This window comes from Octopus bimaculoides, chromosome 14 (genome assembly GCF_001194135.2).
Source record: "Octopus bimaculoides isolate UCB-OBI-ISO-001 chromosome 14, ASM119413v2, whole genome shotgun sequence".
NCBI lineage: Eukaryota > Metazoa > Mollusca > Cephalopoda > Octopoda > Octopodidae > Octopus > Octopus bimaculoides.
This window is the reverse complement of record NC_068994.1, coordinates 20,757,364-20,779,988: the sequence shown is the minus strand read 5'-3', so window position 1 is coordinate 20,779,988 and position 22,625 is coordinate 20,757,364. Positions and strand designations below refer to the sequence as shown.

General features: G+C 35.2%; 1 protein-coding gene across 6 annotated transcripts in view; it reads right to left on the bottom strand.

Moving 5' to 3' along the window:
- The window catches only part of LOC106876125 (protein PFC0760c), a 385,512-nt gene that overhangs the window by 272,645 nt on the left and 90,242 nt on the right, over positions 1 to 22,625 (bottom strand). For all 6 annotated transcript variants that reach the window (XM_052972740.1, XM_052972743.1, XM_052972739.1 and 3 more), the window contains exons 3-4: positions 20,257 to 22,606; positions 14,495 to 15,140 (exon numbers count right to left, since the gene is read on the bottom strand). In XM_052972740.1, coding sequence (XP_052828700.1) covers positions 14,495 to 15,140; positions 20,257 to 22,606 — 2,996 coding nt within the window. The remainder of the gene's footprint in view (positions 1 to 14,494; positions 15,141 to 20,256; positions 22,607 to 22,625) is intronic.

Below are 22,625 nucleotides of genomic sequence, written 5' to 3'. Positions count from 1 at the left end.
CAAAAGGAAATATGTATGAGAGAGTTGGGAGAAGAGAATGAAGGAAACATGACATTCTTAACATTAAATCTCTCAGGGTGTGGTGGGGCAAGCCAAAACATAACAAACTCACTTAAATGAATATATGAATGTTAGTTTTGCAAGAATTATATAAAGTACATTTGTGTGCCATGAGGAGTGGGAATATCTTGGGCTTGGGCTTCTTAAAGTTCCCCCAATATTCAATAAATATTATAAATACAAAAGTAGATTTTCAGTTCATTCCTACATTTGTTGATGAAAGAAATCTGAAGAAATCTATAGCTAGAGACAACAATCAACAGACATTGGTTTGCAGTTTGTTAGTTCCTTAAATCTTCTCTCTGTATCTCAATATAATGTAATGATATACCAAAGTTATCATACTTCACATCATCAAGGTTATCTTGTATAAGACTTTGATGACAGCCAGCATCATGATTAGTAAAAGCTGGTCATATCTTAACCTCTCGTTATTTTTCAATACCCTCTATCTTGTTCTACAAATAGCTTGATGAATTCTCAGTAGAAATTGAATGGTTCCCCACCTCTACTCTACTTGGTTTTGCTTAAGGCTACCAACAACTCTTTCTGTACGATAACCTTCAAATTGTGAAACTCCATGATAGCAGTATACATCTCATTCACTGTTCATTATTCGACTTTGCCTTTCATCCTTTCAGGTTCGATAAATTAAGTACCAGTTGCATACTGGGTTTGATCTAATCGACTGCCCCCCCCCCCGCTTCCCCCAAAATTTCGGGCCTTGTGCCTAGAATAGAAAAAAAAATTATTATGTTCTAGGTTCAACTACTGCAGAGGTCAATTTTGCTTTACGTCCTTTAAGGGTCAAATACTGGAGTCGATGTAATCAACTTCCCCCTCCCCAACTGTAGGCCTTGTGCCAAAAATTGAAGCTGCTGCTGCTGCTGCTGCTGCTACTGCTATTATTATTATTATTATTATTATTATTATTATTATTACTTTTATTATTAGAAAAGAACTCAGCCACTTTGCCTCACGGAGGTAATGACCAAGCCCTTTGACATTGTGTCGTGCTTGAGAAGACTCATCAAGTTGGGCAAAATTGCAGTCATGGCAGATACTGGTGTCATGCAAATGACACCCATGCTGGTGGCACATAAAAGCACCCATTACACTCATAGAGTAGATGGTGTTAGGAAGGGCATCCAGCCATAGAAAACCACGTCAAATCAGACTGGAATCTGATGCAGTCTTCCAGCTTACCAGCCCTGGTCAAACTGTCCAACCCATGCCAGCATGGACAATGGATATTGAATGATGATGATGTATATAGAATAAACTGTGGGTTTTGAAAATAGCAAATTAAAACTTAAAATGAAAACATTGAAATAGAGAGTGAGAGACTCTATCAAATGAAAACGGAATACTCCGCAGTGAATGCAATGAATATTTAAATTTGTGAAAAATTGGAGTTCAGAAATTCAATAAATTTCATAAATTGAAATGATAGGAAATTTCTTGGAGCATGAATTTAAAAAAAATAAATTTCCAGATTGTCAAGCCTTTAATAATTGCTTTCTTTTAGTAACTGTTACATACCTACTTAATAAGCAGCTTTCATCATCATTTAACGTCCACTTTCCATGCTAGCATGGGTTGGACGATTTGACTGAGGACTGGTGAAACCGGATGGCAACACCAGGCTCCAGTCTGATTTGGCAGAGTTTCTACAGCTGGATGCCCTTCCTAACGCCAACCACTCCAAGAGTGTTATGGGTGCTTTTACATGTCACTGGCACAGGTGCCATCTGCATGATACCGCTATCTGCCACAACTGCAATTTTGCTCAGCTTGATGAGTCTTCTTCTCAAACACGACATAATGTCAGACGTCTCAGTCATTGCCTGTGTGAGGCCCCACACTCGAAAGGAACTCAGCCACTTTGCCTCTGTGAGGCCCAGCTTTCTCCATTATAATATAGATATATATATAGATATATAATATAGGTATATATATAGCTATAGATTTAGCTAGATAGATAGATATAGATTATTAATATTATTGTTATTATTGTTAAGAAGGTGGCAAGCTAGCAGAGTCATTAGCAAGCTGGGCAAAATGCATAACGGTCTTTTGCCCGTCGCTATGTTCTGAGTTCAAATTCTACCGAGGTAGACTTTGCCTTTCATCCTTTCAGGGTCGATAAATTAAGTACCAGTGAAACACTGGGGTCGATGTTATTGACTTATCCCATCACCCAAAATGGCTGCCTTTGTGGCAAAACTTGAAACCATTATTATTATTATTATTATTGGTGAAAGTTGCAAAAATGGCAAGAGTGGATGCTATCTCTCTAAGTGTAGACCTGTGAATTGGAGAAAAGGAATTGGAGAGGGCATTTGCTTTTGGGGTTTCAGGGAAATCTTGGACAGTGGGTTCCTTGATTAACCCTAGTGGCCTTCTTGTATCAGGAGGGCTACATCTTTATCATCCACCCTGCCACTTTTTTCTTTTTTAACCTTTGTATGTTATGCATTTGTCCCTTCTTTTTCAGTGTATACCGTGTATGCTTACCCTTTTTTTTTTATCATTTCATCACATGTAAACCACCACACTTTATGTCAATCTTTGTATCATCCACATCATCCTTCGCCCATGTGGCAAATAAAGGAAATTATTATTATTATTATTATTATTCTTATTATTATTATTATTAAGAAGGCAGCAAACTGGCAGAAATGCTTAGCGGTATTTCATCTGCCACTACATTCTAAGTACAAATTCTGCTGAGGTCAACTTTGCCTTTCATCCTTTACGGTTGATAAATTAAGTACCAGTCAAGTACTGGGGTTGACATGATCGATTGTCCTCCTCTCCCCAAAAATCCTTGTGACTATAGTAGAAAGGATAATTATTATCATTATTAAGGTGGCGAGCTGGCAGAATTGTTAGCACACTGGACAAAATGCTTAGAAGCATTTCATTCATCCTTACTTACATTCTGAGTTCAAATTCCACCAATTCAACTTTGCCTTTCAGCCTTCCGGGGTCGATAAATTAAGTACCAGTTGATTACTGGGATTGATGTAATTGACTAATCTCCTTAGTCCTCTCAAATTTCAGGCCTCGTGTCTTTAGTAGAAAGGATGATTATTATTGTTAGTTATTGGGCTTTGGGCCTCACAGAGGCAAAGTGGTTGAGTTCCTTTCGAGCGTGGGGCCTCACAGAAGCATTATGTCGTGCTTGAGAAAAAGACCCATCAAGCTGAGCAAAATTGCAGTCATGGCAGATAGTGGTATCATGCAGGTGGCACCTGTGCCAGTGGAACGTAAAAGCACCCATAACACTCTTGGAGTGGTTGGCGTTAGGAAGGGCATCCAGCCGAGGAAAACCATGCCAAATCAGACTCGTGTCTGGTGCAGCCACCCAGCTTACCAACCATGGTCAAACCGTCCAACAGATGTTAAATGATAATACTGTAACTGTTGTCTCCTCTTCAAGAGACAAAGTATAATACTGTATTTATATAATGGATTTATGTGCTACACAAAGAAGACAAGAACTATGAAAAGCATTCAGGTTACTTAATTTGTCAATAGATAATTCCCATTTTAATTTCTACTTTCACATATTTGCATTTCTTAAAAGTAAATTTTCAAAATTTACATCTCCAAAAACGGGTAACATTTCAAGGGAAATAACTTTGATTATTTTTTTTAAGGTTGTTATTTCCCTTGCCTGTAAGATACCGTTTTCCTTTACAAAATCTGTTTGTATTTAAGTGTCATTCAGAAAGCGTTAAAGATTCAATTAGAAATACTTTATACAGTGGGGAAAATACATTAGTTCAATGACATTATGTAATCAGGTGCGGGAGACAACACTCTGGAAATATTTTTGTTTTATTAACATCTCGGTGAACCAAAAAATATCCGTTTGTTGCACAATAGAATACACAAGGATATTTTTAATAAATGCATAACTATCTGCATGATGTAGTGAAGCTTGTATTATTATATTAAATCGCATACAAATTTAGCCAAAGTCATGAAGTATACATATCTGAGTTCGTGTGTATGGGTAACGTCTTACATGGATGCATGTTCGTATTATTTTGTGAGATTCTTAACGTGAATATGTATGCTGAAACAAATGCTGGATTTTACCAAAAGGAGGGTCGCTGTTGCGAATAAGAGACAAACGCACAGGCTCTATAATTGAAAAGAGAGAGAGAGAGAGAGAGAGAGAGAGAGAGAGAGAGAGAGAGAGAGAGAGAGAGAGAGAGAGAGAGAGAGAGAGAGAGAGAGAGAGAGACACACACACACACACACACACGTAAGTTGAAAAATAAGAAATCTGAAACATAGGGTTTCAATTCAAGAAGCTACAACTTCTATTAAAATATATACACACTACTTTATATATTGCCTATTGAGGATTTTCTTCTCTGCAAGATGCTGAATTCATGAAGAAAATGATGAAGGAATGTAACATTGTTATGAGGAAGATCTATGTCACCCATGTCAGCTGAAAATACATACATAAAGTGTTGACATGTGTCTGTGTATACATTAATGTGTGTATGAGGTGTATAGTAAAGACGAGTAGGCTCTGCAGAAATGTCTAGTGATTGCACAAAAAAGTGATAGAGAAGTCTATTTAGCTACTGATACAATAGAAAGTTTACTGTACAGCTTCTTAAAACTACTGATAAGATTCTAAAGTAAGTTCATTTCACAGAGAAGGAAGAAAAGAAATGAAAGGCAGGAGTAACAGAATTCATGAAGAAAATTATTATGAAAGGGAGATGGGGGAATGAGAAAAAATGCGAAACAGAGAGGGATAATGATAATGTGAGAGTGAACCTTAGAAAAGAAGAGAGAATAGCAGAGTGAAAGAGTAAGGAGATTATATGAAAAGAGAGAGAGAATGAGTTTGGATAAAGAGGAATGATAGAGTGACACTAGAATAGGAGAAAGTAGGAGAGAAATGCATGAAAGAGAAGAGGGATAAAGAAAGCAGGAGAAAAAGAGTGAGGAGAGTTTGTAAGAAAAATTGTATAGATATTAACCCCTCTGATACAAATCTGCTTGAAATTGCTCATGGTCCTGTGATATAAACTTCATGTCTTAAAGTGATCTAATGTAAAACTTGCCATCAAAATTCCATGTTAATTAATTATGTTCCAATCACTAACTAAATAATAACAAAATTATTGTATTAAATTCTTCATTATTTTCAAAATTAATTGAAACAAAGGCAGTTTAATTCAACCAAAATATGGTAACAAAAGGGAAGAGTTTAGAGAAAAAGTAGATGTGTTTAGTAATGATTTAGAGACAATGTCAGACAGGATCTTCAGTCACTAGGAAAAACAAAATACCAAATTACAGAAAATATAATTCTATAAGTGGTTAAGCACAGTTCTGTAATAGTGCATGTGTGTGTGTGTGTAACATTTGAGTTTTCTATTACACATATCAATGAAAATACTACCACCAGGATCTCTACATTGGTGTAGAAATATTTTACATCACATTAGTAATAGCTGAGCAAACGTATCACCTGCATTTATTGAATTTTGTGTTACTTCATGATTCTGTAATATTTTTATTACACCATCAGATCCCTGTGGTGTGTGTGTGTGTATGTGTGTGTGTGTGTGCACACGCACGTGTGTTCTTTTCTTTTCCCTGCTTTTCCCAAGCATTTCTCTCCTACTTTTTCTTTTATTCCAACATCCCTCTATTGTTCCTTCTCGCCTACACTCATTGTGTGTGTGAATGTATGTGTGTGTGTATACAGGCTTAAATGCATCAGTGAACATGTATATGTGTCAGTTACTGTGTGCATGCATAAGCACATAAGCTTGGCTACAAATGTGTACACATGTATTGGTGAAAGTACATGTGTGGAACGAATGCTTTTTACATGACACTGACACAGGACTCTTGCAAGCCAATCCTCTTCACCAGGGGATGTGGCCTTAACACTTCTGCTGTGGAGGATGGGATGCATGAGGCAGTGATTACTGGGAGTAGACATGTCCAAAATTTTATTTTTGATCTTTAATATAAATGAAGATATTTCCTCCATCTGGCTGTTTTTCTCTCTACAAAATGGAAAGTTACATTGCAGAGCAGTCATTTGAACGAGTCGTATTTATTTATTTATCACCCAATGAGATGCATCTGCTCCTGAACCAGTTGTTGAGTGTCCACCCAAGAGGAATTGATGCTAGATGTGTCAAAACAATTGTCATGATTAATAATAAATTCTCATATATTCCATCTTCTGTCTTTTTTGTTTTATATGTATATACGATGAGCTTCTTTCAGTTTCCATCAACCAAATCCACTCACAGGACTTTGGTTGGCTCAAGGCTATAGTAGAAGACATGTGCCGAAGGTGGCATGTGGTTGGGAAGCAAGCTTCGTATCACACAGCCACACCTGTGGTTAATTGCATACAGTGCTCAGGTGCACAACTCATCAGAAAAAGCAACCAAAAGTGCATGAAGAGTACATAGAATAATATACAGGAAATGAGTTAAGGCAAAAAGAAGTGGAGAGGCATCAGGTGTACTGTTAGTAAAGTTCGGTAAGCATGGAAGTTTTGAAGGATGTAATGTCTCAACACGATGATAACAAGGAAGAAGAAAAGAAGCAGAAGAGAAGTTTTTTTAAAAGTCATATCCTTGTTATGAGTTGCCATTATTTCAGATCATTTTGAAGGAACTGCCTGAACAGATTTTACTCTTCTTTTAATATTTAAAAAATTTACTTATTTATTTTACTGATTTGTTTTTGGAAATGGAATGGCCTTATCAATTTTAATCACCCAACCATGAAAATATATATATAATATTTATCTTCAGAAAGGTATTTTCTAGATATGTAAAATTTAATTGTTGTGTCTGTCTATGTTGCATATGGTCATATTTAGTCTGATTTCTTTTGATAAAATTAAATGCATGCAACATTAAGTAAAAACCATGTTGTTGTGAAGTAGAAAAGAACCTGTTTGACCATGGTTTGTCTTCAAGTAGTTTTGTAATACAATTTTTTACAGTAATGTGACCCTTTTTGTTATAATCACAGTACGAAGAACATATATGTGTAAATGAATGAATGTAACTATCACCCACCACATCCCGCTGTTCATAATGAATCAGCTAATGGTTAGATGGAATCAACAAAATAATTCCTCATGAAACAGATTAAATAATGTACTTAAAACATATTTTGTCTTTGAGTCTTTTAGTCTCTAAAACAGTGGTTCTCAACCATTTCTTACCTATGCCCCTGCTTTAATTACTATTTTATGCTGGTGAACCTTCATAGCCATTCAATGTTTTAAAAATTAGTTTTATAGACACTTCTTTCAAAATTCATACTTTGTTTTTCATAAATTAGCAAGAAACATACATTAGCAAGAAACATGTTGAACTACATTAAGTGTTAGAGAAAGAAACCTTGCTGTTTCTTGTAATAAATATACCTAAAGCAAAATTTTTATAGACTCTTAAGATAATACTATGGATTTTCAAATTACTATTTTGCTTGCATAGATCCCCAGGGGCCATAAGGACTCTGGTTGAAAACTACTGCTCTATATGAAAACCTTTGCACACACACACACACACACACGGTTTTCTTTTTCTTTCTTCTATTTATGCATAATAAAAGGTCTTTCCAATTTAATTAAATTGATCACTGTTCATTGTTTATTAACTTTTGATGAGATATTTGATACAATTATTTAGAAATATTATGGGTTAACAAGCCAAAAGATCTACCTTCAAGAAAAAAGTCACAAATTTTAATTAAATGTCATGTGATAATGTGATAAAAAGAAAAGTGATGAAATAGGTCAAAATAACAAAAACCCAAAAATCATTGAAATGTCCACAAAATTAAACAACAAAACTAAAATAAATATGTAACTTGAAAAAATTGCTCAATGACAGTAAAGAAATAAGAGGAAAGAAAACCAATGTACATGTTTCTATAAACCTAACCCCTAAACTATAGAAATTTAGAGAAATATAAGCTTCCTGTTGCTGTAAAATAAGGAAGAAAGAAAAAAATTATTTAATTTATTCCAATTTTAACTCCCTCTCAACTCTGCTGCATACACATACAGAGAAAATTATGATATATGACTCAAAGAATCAAATTAAAAATGCATAGAACCATATTTACTGCTATTTCTGTACCTTACAAAATAGGAAACAAAAAAAAACAAAACAAATGTAATATTTTATTCCATATGCTGTGCTTTCTCTCTCTTTTACTCTTTCACTTGTTTCAGTCATTTGACTGTGGCCATGCTGGAGCACCGCCTTTTTAGTTGAGCAAATCGACCCCAGGACTTATTCTTTGTAAGCCTAGTACTTATTCTATCGTACCCTTTTTGCCGAACCGCGAAGTTACGGGGACGTAAATGCACCAGCATCAGTTGTCAAGTGATGTTGGGGGGACAAACACAGACACGCAAACATATACACACACACACACATACATACATACATATATATATATATATATATATATATATATATATATATACGACATGCTTCTTTCAGTTTCCGTATACCAAATCCACTCACAAGGCTTTGGTCGGCCCAAAGCTATAGTGGAAGACACTTGCCCAAGGTGCCACGCAGTTGGACTGAACCCGGAACCATGTGGTTGGTAAGCAAGCTACTTACCACACAGCCACTAGATTTTTTTTTTTAATGAAGACAAAAATGAGTCCCACTTTTTAGTTTTCTGTCAGTGGACCCATTATTCCTTTTCTGTCTCACATCAATTCTTATAATGTCTAACGTCATTTTATATTTGAAATTTTAATTAATTCATAATATATGATTATCCTTAGTCTGTTAAGAACATGTTTCAAGAATTTGTGTAGGCTTTTTATTCTTTTTATTGTAATACACCAATATCTTTGTTTTTGTTTGGATTCTTTAATTCAAATGCCAAAGTATCTTTGTGTAGATGATGTCTTTCTGGCAATATTCATGACCTTTCTCACAAGCAAGCTAAACATAGTATTTTAAACTTGGCATTGGTACAAATGAAAACTCTTGATAAGTGAGTTGATAATATAGGACATGATGAATAATCTTCTCTCAGGACCTTAAATCTTAAACATCTGTATGAATAAGCATTGCATCATCCGCTACACATTTGATATACTTTTGTTTAGTAAAACACAGAAGACAGTAATACTTGGACTAGCCTCTCATAAAGGAACCCACCAACACCACAACTTACAACTAAAGCAATTGATTTGGTTGATCAAATTACTAAATGGTTATCATCAAAACAGATGAAGATCTATTAGAATGGCTTCTGTTTCTCAAAGATAGCTACTTGCATACTGTTTCCACTTAAATACATCCAATACACTTGTCTCCTATACACTCCACCTGTTCCCAATCAAGGTCCACACTAACAACTATGACCAACATCTTTTTCTGTGAAACAGTAACTTTCTGAAATTTCCTTCTGGTCATACTTTTAGCAGTTGTTTATTTACAATTGTCCAAGATGAACATCACCAACCTCAATCTTGCCAGGCTGGATGTAATGGGTGAAGACCCTTTCTCCTGACTAAACAATATATCAAACACAGTTGTAGCATTAAGGCAAAACTTAGGATCCATCTGAAGAATAAAAATACTGGAACTTTTGAAGCACTGCACCACTTCATAATACACTAAATCCCTAATACACTGTACTAAACTTCTACATAATATTATACCATGTCATTCACCCACCACAACAGAATTGAGATCCTAAAACCAAGGTGCCAAGTAAAAAGCATTGTTGTTGGTTCCATGTAAAAAAACACCCAGTACACTCTGTAATGAGGTTAACATTAGGAAAGGCATCCAGCTGTAGAAACCAAGCCAAAACAGACTATGAAACCTGGTGTGAACAGTTCCTGTCAAGCTGGCCAACAAATGCCAGCATGGAAAATAGACATTAAATGTTGATGATGATGATGTCACTAGTTCATTACATTATACTCTTATGCAACACAAGTCACTTGTGCACTATACTATAATTATACATGTCACTCCAAATCTACACAACAGAGTTGTGCATTAGTGCTATGAAATAAATACACAACACTCTCAACACATATTTCCTCATTAGCTACTACACTACATTTTCTGTACCCATTGTTCCCTGTGCAATCTTGAAATCCCAATGAAATCCTATTGATGCACTCACAACTCCCTTCATCCATAAAATTGTATATTAACAGCAATCTAAGAATCTAGATAGCAATTTTTGTCTGTATTTTTTTTCCAAGCGGATTTGCTTTCTTTGAATTCTTTTACATTTTCTACCTTTTTCAAAAAAACTCAGCCTTCTAATAACGTCTTTAGTCTTATACAAGTGTTATTTTCTAGAATTCCTTCACTAGTCTTTAATTGTTACTTTTACTACTCACTTCATATCTACCACCATCCTCTCTCTCTCTTGCTTCTCTCTTTCTCTTGTTTCTTTACAGAAGCAAGTCATTCTACTTACCAAATCTTTCAGTGGAATCCTCAACCATTTAATCATTTCATTCAACTCTATAGAAATAGCAAATGAATCTGTGCTACTCATTCATTCAAATCAGTATTGATCATTCAATAAACTCTGTCTTTACAGAAGAAATAGCTAAATAAACTGTACAATAAAATAAGTGCTTGTTATTTACTTTGGTTTTCACATCTTAAATAACAATCTTTATCAGAAACTAAAGTGAAAGAATGTGTTATAGATGTTCTCTTTTCTTATATTTTAATACATATTTTTAACAACTTCCAACCCAACAAGCTAACATAGGAAAGAGAAATCAATAGATTCAGTCAGTATCACCTCATTTCTCCATTTTAACTGCCCTACACAAATCATTTCACTATATTTATTCAATACAAGCCCTTTAAAAAAAATATTATTCTCAATTTTTCTGGAACCTACCCCCACCCAACCACCATCACCACCATACTTTTGTGATTTTGTTTTCTTTATTTACATTTTCATTCATGGATGCAAAGAAGGAAGTCCTATACTAAAAAAACAACTACTCCATAATCACATACACTCTACAATCAATTATAATCCCGAGTATAAATAATCAATTATAATCCTGAGTATAAACAATCAATTATAATCCTGAGTATAAATAATCAATTATAATCCTGAGTATAAATAATCAATTATAATCCCAAGTATAAATAATTATGATATTCACAAGGTCTGATTGATTGCTTTCCTATGAACTGGTTGAGTATATACGTCTGTGTGACACACACACACACACTCCAACACATGCAGCCACTTCTATCACGTTCCTCTTATTCCTCCATGCGCCTTACTAGTTTTCTTCTCTCACAGAACAAAAAAAAAGAAAGAAAAAACATTTTTTATCCTAGTGTTGTAATTATTCTTTCACCAATATTTCTCTTATTCTTCTCTCACTTCTTTTCTCTCCCTCAACTCTAACCTTTTCTTCTTCTTTTGCTTCCCTCGTTCCTTCCTTCTTTCCATGCAACAACATCTCTCATACCCATACGTTTGCACACACTACCATCACACTTTTCGTATTCCTCTTGCCATTCCTTTTACCTCACACTTGCACCCACTCCCACCACCTCACACACAGAACATAATTACACACACATCAACATCTCATGCTCCCACTAACCCAAGTCACTATACTTCTGCACTTGCACCCCACCTCTCTTTCTACACACGCACACACACACACACACACACACAATCCCAAAAAGCTACACAGATCACTCCACCACCTCATACCCACCTCAAAATGCAGTTACACTCCTATATTTACTTACACACCCACTACTCCCTTCATACTCCCCTCCCATAGAACCATATTCCCACCTGACCCTAATTCCTTACCTAGTTTTTCCCCTCCATTCTTCTCAACCACATTTTCTCTTTCTTACGCCTCCTGTGCTTTTTCTGATGAAGGTCTAATGTCTGAAACATTAAGACTCTTTCTCTTCTTTCTTCTAAGCATTAAAATAATACAAGAATTGTTAAGAACTGTCACTCCTGTGTTGACTTTTCTCTTTTTGCCCATTACACTGACTGTGTGATAATAAGCTAGCCTCCTAACCACATAATTCTAGGTTCAATCCCACTGCTTGGCAACTTGGGCAGACCAAAATCTTGTAAATGGATTTGGTAGATGGAAACTGAAAGAAATCCATTGTATATATATATATATATATGTGTGTGTGTGTGTGTGTGTGTGTGTGTGTGTGTCTCTGCACATGTGTTTGTTCCCCACCACTACTTGACAACTAGTGTTGGTTTATTTATGTCCCCATAACTTAGCAGTTCAGCAAAAGCAGTCAATAAAAGATGTACCAGGCTTAGAAAACAGAAAAAATAAGTACTGGAGTCGATTTGTTCAACTAAACTTTTCAAGGCAGTGCCCCATTATGGCTGCCGTCTCCAATGACTGAAACATGTAAATGATAAAAGGTAGGCGTGGCTGTGTGGTAAGGAGCTTGCTTCCCAGCCACATGCTTTCAGGTTGAGTCCCCCTCTATGACACCTTGGGCAAGTATCTTCCACCATAGCCTCTGGCTGACCAAAGCCTTGAGAGTGGATTTGGTAGACGGAAACTGAAAGAAGCCCATCCATTAATCCCTACACATTTTTTCTCTCTCTTTTTTTTTCACTCAATCCTTTCTGTCAAAGAGCGTAAGCTCAAAATGTCAAAGATTTTGTCCTTCTTCCCAAGAGTCAAACTAATACACCTGCCTATTCCTTCACTTGTCTTCATCTTGTTTTCTGTAAATTCCAACTATATATATGTATATATATGTTTGTGTGTGTGTGTGTGTGTGTGTGTGTGTATGTTTGTTAATTTATATCATTTTTATGGATAGGAGAAAAGCATTATACACTGAAGTAGAAGAGACCCATAGGAAGACTACAAGAAATATAGAAAGAAGTGGTGAAGAAACACAAGGTTTGGAAAAGAATGGCAATATGATATATATCAGACTTTTCAAAATAGAAGGAAAAAAAGGACATTGAAGTGGTATAGATGATGAAGTGTTCCTCTCTCAAGGCTAGAACATTAAACTTTCAGCTAAGTCCATAAAGCTTTTGACAAAAATGCCATTGGGTATTACCTGTTCACTGTAATGAGTTGAGTGTTATGGATTGCCCAGAGTTCAGTAAAACAAACAAGTGTCATCATTGCTTGCTGTGTTCAGTTTCACTCTCCATGTGGATATATCTTGGAGAAGGATCGTGTATACTTAGCTGACTTATGTTAGATATAACATACAATGGTTAAGTTAGCAGTGATACCCCAGTTCCCAAATTCATTATGTGAATAGCCAAAAATGTGTATGGTTTACATCTGAAGATAGTGAATTAAAATGTAAATAAATTCAACTAATCATATCTGAATATATTTTAATTTCTATGTATACGTGAGATGGGATGGGGTAATAGATCTTGTATTATTTTCTGTATGTATTCTACTGGTACTGAAAGTTGAGATCAAGGAAGCTTTTGCCCTTTGGCTCAATGTATGGTTTCTGTCTGCACTGAGCTTGCCTTGGTTATAAGATATTGTATCACTTTCAGTGTGGATTTTACAGGTTTCATCAACTGAAATACCCTGTTGCTGAATTACAGTGAAGTGAGAGAGTATTCCACAGACATGTGTAATTATTGAGGTAGAATAAGCATGATAAGGCTGGCTCTTTGGAATATACATACAAACCATTTGATGAGCTTTCAAATAGTTTCTTTCTACCACATTTCATTCATTAAGTTTGGATTGACTCAAGGCTACAGAAAAAGACACTTGTCCAAAGTTCAACATACTATAATTGAATCCAGGACCTCATCAGTTTAACCATTTGGCCATTAGGACAATGAAATTCATCACCACCAACATCGCCGTTACCAGCTCTTATCTCTTTACTGCCCATAAGGAGCTAAACATAGATGGGACAAACAAGGACAGACAAAGGGATTAAATCGATTACATTGACCCCAGTGTATAACTGGTACTTAATTTATTGAGCCCGAAAGGATGAAAGGCAAAGTTGACCTCGACGGAATTCGAACTCAGAACGTAAAGACAGACGAACTACCACTAAGCATTTCGCCTGGTGTGCTAACGTTTCTGCCAGCTCGCCGCCTTTTACCAGCTCTTACTGCCTCTAACACTGACAAGATCATAATTCATCCTTGCGCATGTAAACTCACCATTTCTGTATCCATTTTTATCCAGAGACAATATGTGTTAATGGTAAAGGAAAAAATAGTTTCAACACAAAATAGACAGGCAAACCAAACAATTTATAAAAAGTAGACAGGCACAAGTAAATCAATAGTCTAAATGCAGTCATTAGCTGCAATAATAAAATATTTTTTAACCAACAATGAGTTACTTTATAAAATCAAATAACCATTTACTCACTTGACTGGTTTTGTTGGTGCAGCCAATTGGGATGGTTGATCTGAAGATTGTTCTATTTCCGGAACTAATGATGGTGATGGTGGTGGTTGCTGCTCTTCTTGCAATTGCTGTTGTTTTTCTGGAAGTTGTTCACCTTCTGGCTTTTGTTGTTGCTGCTGCAAAGGTTTTTCAGCTTCTGGTGGTTGCTGCTGTTGATTTTGCAAAGGTCTCTCAGCTTCTTGCTGCTGCTGCTGCTGTTTTGGCACTGGACTCTCAGCTTCTGGCTGCTGTTGTTGTTGTTGCTGCTGCAAAGGTCTCTCAGCTTCTGGTTGTTGCTGCTGTTGTTGTTCTTGCAATGGACACTCAGCTTCTGGCTGTTGCTGTTGTTGCAGCAAAGGTCTCTCAGTCTTTGGCTGTTGTTGTTGTTGCAAAAGTCTTTCACTTTCTGACTGCTGCTGTTGCTGCTGCTGCAAAGTTCTCTCAGCTTCTGACTGTTGCTTCTGTTTAGTGACAGAACTGACCATGCCTTCTGATTTCGGCAAACATTCAACTGACTCAGCAATGTCCTTACCACATATCTCTGAAGACTTAGCCAACTCACTAGACATTTCAGAAAATACCTGTGTGTTTGGCTCCTTTGGAGCAGGGAAACTGTCAGTAATGCCATCTGGAATATATAAACATTCATTAGAGCAGCTGATTGACATGACAACATTCTGACATATTAGCTATCAAAAGGTGAATGATATTGTGACATGGGAACATTACAAACAGCAAAGTTTATATGAAGTTATGGTGTAATGTTGTAACACCATAACGTAGTATATACTTGTGTATTTTAATCTTTAGTTATAAATGCAATGATATTTGTTTAGTCCCAAGTCAACCTTAATTTCTTTTTTATTGGCTTGGCTTGAAGGGGCTGTACTTATGATTCTTGCAGGCCCTCTGAGACTGGAGAGATTAATGCAATTGATATACCTCTTGAACATCTGTAGCTCAATGACTGCAAGAAAAAATTGTACACAGAGGGAATTCCAGAGCGAGAAGATTGATGTTCTAGGGGGAATGGACAGAGTCTAGAAGGGAAATATGAGTGTGGAAAGGAAGCAGAACAAGAGAGTCAGGAGTGTCTGAGTTGGAGTGGCATAATACCAACCACCAGTAGGACAGGCAAGGTGGATTAGAGTTGAGCGATATTGGTGAATGACTTTATGCTAATCATTTAAGTGAGGTTTTTAGGATGTGGTTTAAGAAGTCTGTGCAAATGTGTAGCAGTAGTACCTCCACCCAAGATATGGGAACAGTACACCATTGTGTGTCTCACTTGAGCTTCATAGAGTTAATAGTTGTTGGGAGTTGAATTCTATTCTAGCTCTAAAGATGAAGGCTAATCATTGTGAGGTAGCTTTGACTAAGTTGAGGATGTGCACCATAAAAACCCATGTAATTTATGTACTTTTTTCACAAAAACAAAAATAAAGTATGCTAAAGATTGGACATAATCTCTTGTGGGCAAGAAATGTAAAATAAAGTTTATTAAAAACAATACAAACACTTTGTAATTTAATAGCTTTCAATGTGATAGCTGTTAAATACAAATTATTTTTATTTAATGAAAATTTAGTAAAATCTAATCATAAGTAAGTGAAATTATGCTAAATACAACTAAATTGAAAACCTTTTTTCCCTGGCCATATAGGTAATTCTGAAAACTTTTGGATGCGAATTTTACATGAGTTGAAGATTTTTTTAACAATTTTTATCCTGAAAATCACCTGCGTAAATTACACAGGTGTGCAAATTACATGGGTTTTTACAGTATTCACCAGGAGAAATTCAGTGTAGCAACCTAGGCTGTTCTAAGTGCATGCTGTTCATATTTATGGTGTGGGTATGATGTTCTCATAACATGTTTGTTATTGTGTATCAGTATTGTTGAAGGAAACACTGAAGGATGTTTTAGTAGACTCTGTTCTTGAAGTCAGTACAGATTGGGTATGAAATGTCTATGTTGCAAGTGGATGATACTTGGGTGCAGAAGGTTAAATAGAATGAAAGGTGGTACCATCTGCATAGAAGTGAGCATTGTTCAAAGTGATGACAAACAGGTCATTGATGTATTAGAACAGTGATTCCCAGTATGGGGGCTTATGCTTCACTGGTAGGATCTGGGAAAATTGTGAAAATTTCTTTTTCCTAGTTAATGCACAACATCTATACTCAGCTAGTCAAGTCAATCCTTCTAGCCAAGCATACTGTGCAAAGAATGTTTGCTGCAGTGTAGTGCTATTCTAATGTGATAAAATATTAAAAATAAAGTTGTCTTTTTTTCAACAACTGGTGGTGCATATTTTTTTCTGGAAAGTTATAGTGGGGCCTGGGGGAAAATAGGTTGGGAAACACAGTATCAGAAGAAGAAATCTTTGTTGCTGATCTCGAAGTAAGAGAGGTGAGTGGCAAAGGAAGCACAATCTATTTATGTGTAAATACCACTTTTCAGAATGAAATTTGACTGCTGAATGAAATATGGACAAGACTAGAGATAAGGGTTGAGAAATTTGTGCCTTAAAAAGGAACAGGGCATGTGGTTTGCATGTAAGTAAGAGATGATGTGTGGAGTCCAGGTTGGATTGGAGCAGTTATAACCTATAAGAGTTGTTTAAGCCATCTAAAAAAAAAAAAAAATGCATACAAAAATTTTTAAAGGTTACGAAATAAATGAATAGTGAATTTTAACAATTTATTATTAAATGGTTCTTCCATAATATAATTGCTTCAGCTTCAATAGACTGTCACAAAAATCCAATAACTTGCTAGACAAGTACAACTCTGAAATTATCAGTCATTGATTAAAGCTACAGAAAACAGAATCAATTGCTGGCTACTTGGATTTTTGAAATCCAGAAAAGGTTAGCTTACTATTAACAGCATTAAGCAGAGTTGTATGTTTACTTATTTATAGCTAGCTAGACCAAATTAACAAGACTGCTATGACCTGGTCACAGCAATTGCACTCTTGATAGTTTGGTCCATCTAACTGCTTCTTGTAATGCAACCCACCACACTATCAGCTTAGTTATTGTTGAGCTACAGGTAAGACCTGAACAATCATACCTGTGATCAACTGGATATATTCCATCTCTCTCTGTATTTTTTTTTAATGCAGTGGATTACATGATCCAAAGTGTCATTCTATTTTAAGCTTGTAGAATGCAATTTGAGATAGATTTGGTAGCTATTTGTAGCAGGCTAAACACTCATGGACAGCATCCTTAGTTAGCTCCTCTTAGTGATCTAAAACAGCAGCATTTATCATAAGTCATGATGTAAAATATTTTAAGGTTGTAACATCAGATATCGTTTAAATGTAATACTGTAACATGACAGGGAATTGATGTTCCATAATTTAGCTGTTAGTGGAAGATGAAACAAAATGTCTATTTTTTTTCTTTTACCTAATGTTAAGAACTTTGAGACAAAACAGCTTCAATGTAGTCATAAAAACTGCTAGAAGTAGTAACCAAATTTTTTTCATATCATGCACTATCATTTAGTAAAAAAAAAAAGGAAGAACACAGAGGATAGTGATGCAGTTTTACATAAACTAGTCTGAATAAAAAACAAAAAACATTTGATGGGATAGCTATATCTGAAAGCCTTTGATCATGGATTTGTTCAAACAGGGTTTATTTGGGGATAATTAACAACAACTTTGAAAAGAAAAATCCCATATATTACATTGGAGGAAATAAACAGAATTGTAGAAAAGAAAATTAAAACTATTTATGTCTGACCCAAGTTATATATGCTAGCATGTTTATTGCTTCTGTTAGTCTATACACATCCTGGTACCATCTAATAATTGCTTCAAATTTTGGTAGGCTATAATTTTTAGGGAAAAGAGGTTAGTCAATTACATCAACCCCAGTACCTGACTGTTACTGTTTTTTTTTGTTTTTTTCAATGGATGAAAAGCACAATTCACGTCAGAGGTATTTGAACTCAGAATGTAAGGCCAGAAGAAATGTTGCTAAGTATTTTATATGATGCAGTTCACCACCTTCGTATAATATAAGATGGAAGTGGAACAAACAACCATTAGGCAGAATTCATGACCAGATTGCGAATCTAGAACTTGTGGTACCAAAAAGTATATAGCTTACCAACTCACTTGAATTCTTTTAAATTTGCACAAACTTGGATGAAATAACAAATTTTAAGAAAGTAACAAAAGTAACACAATGATAGAAAATACAAAAGAATAAAAGTGCAGCGTGCAAAAGGCAAAGTGTGCTAAGTATTTCAGATTGCAGATTTCCCCTATTTTTGTACAATTTAATATTTACTATCCTGTTTCCACTTGATACTTATAGCATCCCCTCTTACCTATAAAATCAAATCACCAGTCATATCCACCTGTCTATATTTTTCTTTCATCAACATACTGCCATTTGAAGTCTATTTAGAAGTTACTATTCACCATTATTTGATTTACTTCTTTATAAAGAGAACATCTTAGGATTGCTTTCTCTGGCTTTGCATGGAACTTGAAAATAAAATTATAATAGTCAAGTTAACTATCGTATATATATATATATATATATATATATAACACATATATTCTTAAAATTTTGTTTTAGATTGCTACTTTTTTTAATGGCTGACTGTAAGGTTGCATCTTTCTCTAAGTGAAAAACTATCCAACAAATTTCTAAAAGTCTGCTGAACTACTCCAAGCTAAAAAAAAAGATATATTTAAGCTAATAAATATTTGGCTCCAGAGTAAAAATAATGCTATCAAAAGGCCCAAATTTTGATATTACTAGACCTAGTTTCCCGTTATTCAGTTGGCTCATCATTATCCCATTTTTCCTTCAAGTGTAGTGTATCTAAAACTATATTATCCGATACATCCTTTTTTATGATAGTTGGATGTGATTTAAAGTAGAATTTACTGATATTTCTAGCTAGCCAAGCAGTCATATATACAAGCTTCTTTATTTCCTAACACAATTCAGTTTTTGTTTCTTTTGTACTAATAAGTAATTTGAGTGTAATGTAATGATGATCCTACATTTTTAAAGTAATTATCGAACCAATCAAAAGGAAATTATCTTTCCCTTCTTTTACTCTAGATTGCCATTTGTATGGATCTAGCTTGAAGCAACTGATTTATTATTATTTATGAGTAGACCCCAGAGCTAGAGAACTATTTTTTAAAAAAAATATCATTTAAATCATTTTAAAACGTCTTATTTTGTTTGAAATTTGAAACTGCCTATATTGGATCTTTTTTTCTTTTACTATTAGTCTCTTGTAGCATCATAACCATAATTACCAGCACCTTCACCACTAATCCACTCAGACTAAAACATTTCCATGCTTATATTAGTGAAAATTCAATTTCATTAATGAAATCATTTAAAGAAACCAAACTTACAAACATCTAGTATAAACCAGGTAAATACCAAGGCCAAGAGTTAAACAAGAAGGAAGTCAATACTGCAACTGTTTCTAGTAAAAACCAACACCAGTGGTCAGATGAAATGGAAAGTCAAGCTTACTGATAAACTCAGTGATGCACCAACACAGGCAGAGGTCAAACCAAGGGAAAGCCAAACTTGCAGGCAATATGCCACACACCAAAATCAGAATAAGATGGATGAAGTTGAATGCAAATGAATGAATATCATATGACAACTGAATGGCAATGAATGGACAGAATCTGATGGTTAAAGCAAAAGAATTATTCAAAGCAGTCATTCTTAAGCTATACTAACCATCAGGGAGAAGAAACACCTTCTCTGTTGCATCATCATCAACAGATTGATTGGCTGTCTTCATAGAGGTGAGCTTAGTGCTGGGCTCAGTCTCTTCAGTAGGGGTCTTGCCATGAAACATATCGTGTTCCTCACTGCATTCAACCCTGTCTGAGTCCTGGGATGGTGACTGTGATGACTCACTTCCTGGAAATCCACTGATGCTGTCATCGGATGTGGAAGTCCTAGTAAATGAAGGACTACTATCTTCCACATTAATGCTGTCTGAAGGCATTCTGGGGGCAGGTTTGAAAGAGTCTATACTTTGCTTCTGCTTTTCCTTTGCTGTGCTGTTTCCTGTGCTATGTTGACGTTGAAGTGGGGCACTATTAAGGACAGGAGGACAGACTGCAGAAGGGCCAAGTATTGCACTAACTAAACGTTGTGATCCAATAATTAATGATGCAAAAACAGATGCACTGTCATCATTGAAATAACCTTCAGGAGCAGATGGATCTTTGCTTATCAGATTAGAAGAATCATTATCAACTTTCTCTACAAAGTCTAGCATTTTATTCTTAGCAGAACTAGCTAATTCATTAGACTGAGGTTTTTCAAGCTGTTTAGGAAGCTTAAATTCTTGATTAATTTCTGAAAGAGGATGATTTGAATTTTCAATTGGCACTAATTTTTCATTTGCTTCACCTAAACTTTGAGATTCTTTTTGATATTTTGTATCCTTCTCAGAGGGACATTGAACTGCTGGAATTTGACAAGGACTTTGGTCTGTTTTACTGGTTTCATTTTCCCCAAGAGGCAAATGAAATGCACTTTCTGAAGTATCAAAGCCAACCAATGGCTTCTGATCTGCAGAATTTTCTATCATTACTTTTTCTAACAAAGATTCTCTAGTAGCAGCTTGATCTGGTTTTCCCAGGGTTTCTGACAATTTTTCAACTATATCACTAGATTTGTTAACATTGTTAAAATTTTCTGCACTAAATGTGTCATTTAAAGATGCTAAAGTACTACTTTCATTAGTTAGGTTTTCAAAGTTGGCAGAAAGAACTTCTTTTGTGGTATCAAAAGTTCCAGACTCCTCATCAGAGTCAAAAGGAGACTTATTCTGTAAAGTGACATCATCATCAGTCTCTATTACATTGTCAAAGTTGTTTTCCTCGTCAACTTCAACACTCCCACCTAACCCTGTATTATTGTTTACATATTCAGGTGACTGTTCATTAGGCTTGAATTCTTTATTTTCAGCTACTGAAAAGTCTTCAGTAGTAAGGCTGTCATTATTCTGTGACAACTCATCATTTTGAGAAACTTCCTCAAGATTTAAATCATGAAAAGGTTCTTTAAAAGCACTTTCATTACTTTTTCTGTCATCTCTTACAGTATTGGAAATATTGGCACCAGATAATAGTAGAGCATCATCATTCAACTCATTAGTTAAAGAGTCATTCTCATCTTCTTCAGTTTGAGTATCAACTAAGGAATCAGTGCTTGTTGATATTTTCTGAGTCTTCTCTGAATAATCTTTCTCAACTTGAGATTTTAAAAGTATGTTATCATTTATAGCTAAAGGATCTCTATCATCTTTAATATCTTCATCAAAATTAGAGAAGGCACTGTCATTGACCTGCATTTCAACTGGAGATTCCAGAAGAGTATCTTTATTTTCAACTAAGGGCTCTTTCTCATTTGTAAGATCTTCAGTCAAATTACTAAGGTCACTGTTTGCCAAATTTTCATCAATCCGAGATTCCAAAAGGGTACCTCTATCACCTTCAACTAAGTGTTTTTTATCAAATGTCAGATCATCAGTTAAATTATTAGGATCACTATCTGCCAAATTTTCATCAATTTGGGATTCCAAAAGGGTACCCTTATCACCTTCAACTAAGGGTTTTTTATCAAATGTAAGATCATCATTTAAATTACTAGGGTCACTGTTTGCCAAATTTTCATCAATTCGAGATTCCAAAAGGGCACATTTATCACCTTCAACTAAGGGTTCTTCATCATCTGTAATATCTTCAATAAAATCATTAGGGCCACTATCTGCCAAATTTTCATCAATTTGAGGTTCCCAAAAGGTACCTTTATCACCTTCAACTAAGGGTTCTTCATCACCTGTAATATCTTCACTCAAATTATTAGGGGTACTATCTGCCAAATTTTCATTAATCTGAGATTCCAAAAGGATATTTTTATCATTTTCAGCTAAGGGTTCTTTATCACCTATAAGATCATCAGTCAAATTACTAGGAACACTGCTTGCCAAATTTTCATCAATTTGAGATTCCAAAAGGGTACCTTTATCACCTTCAATTAAGGGTTCTTTATCAACTGTAAGATCATCAGTTAAATTATTGGGGACACTT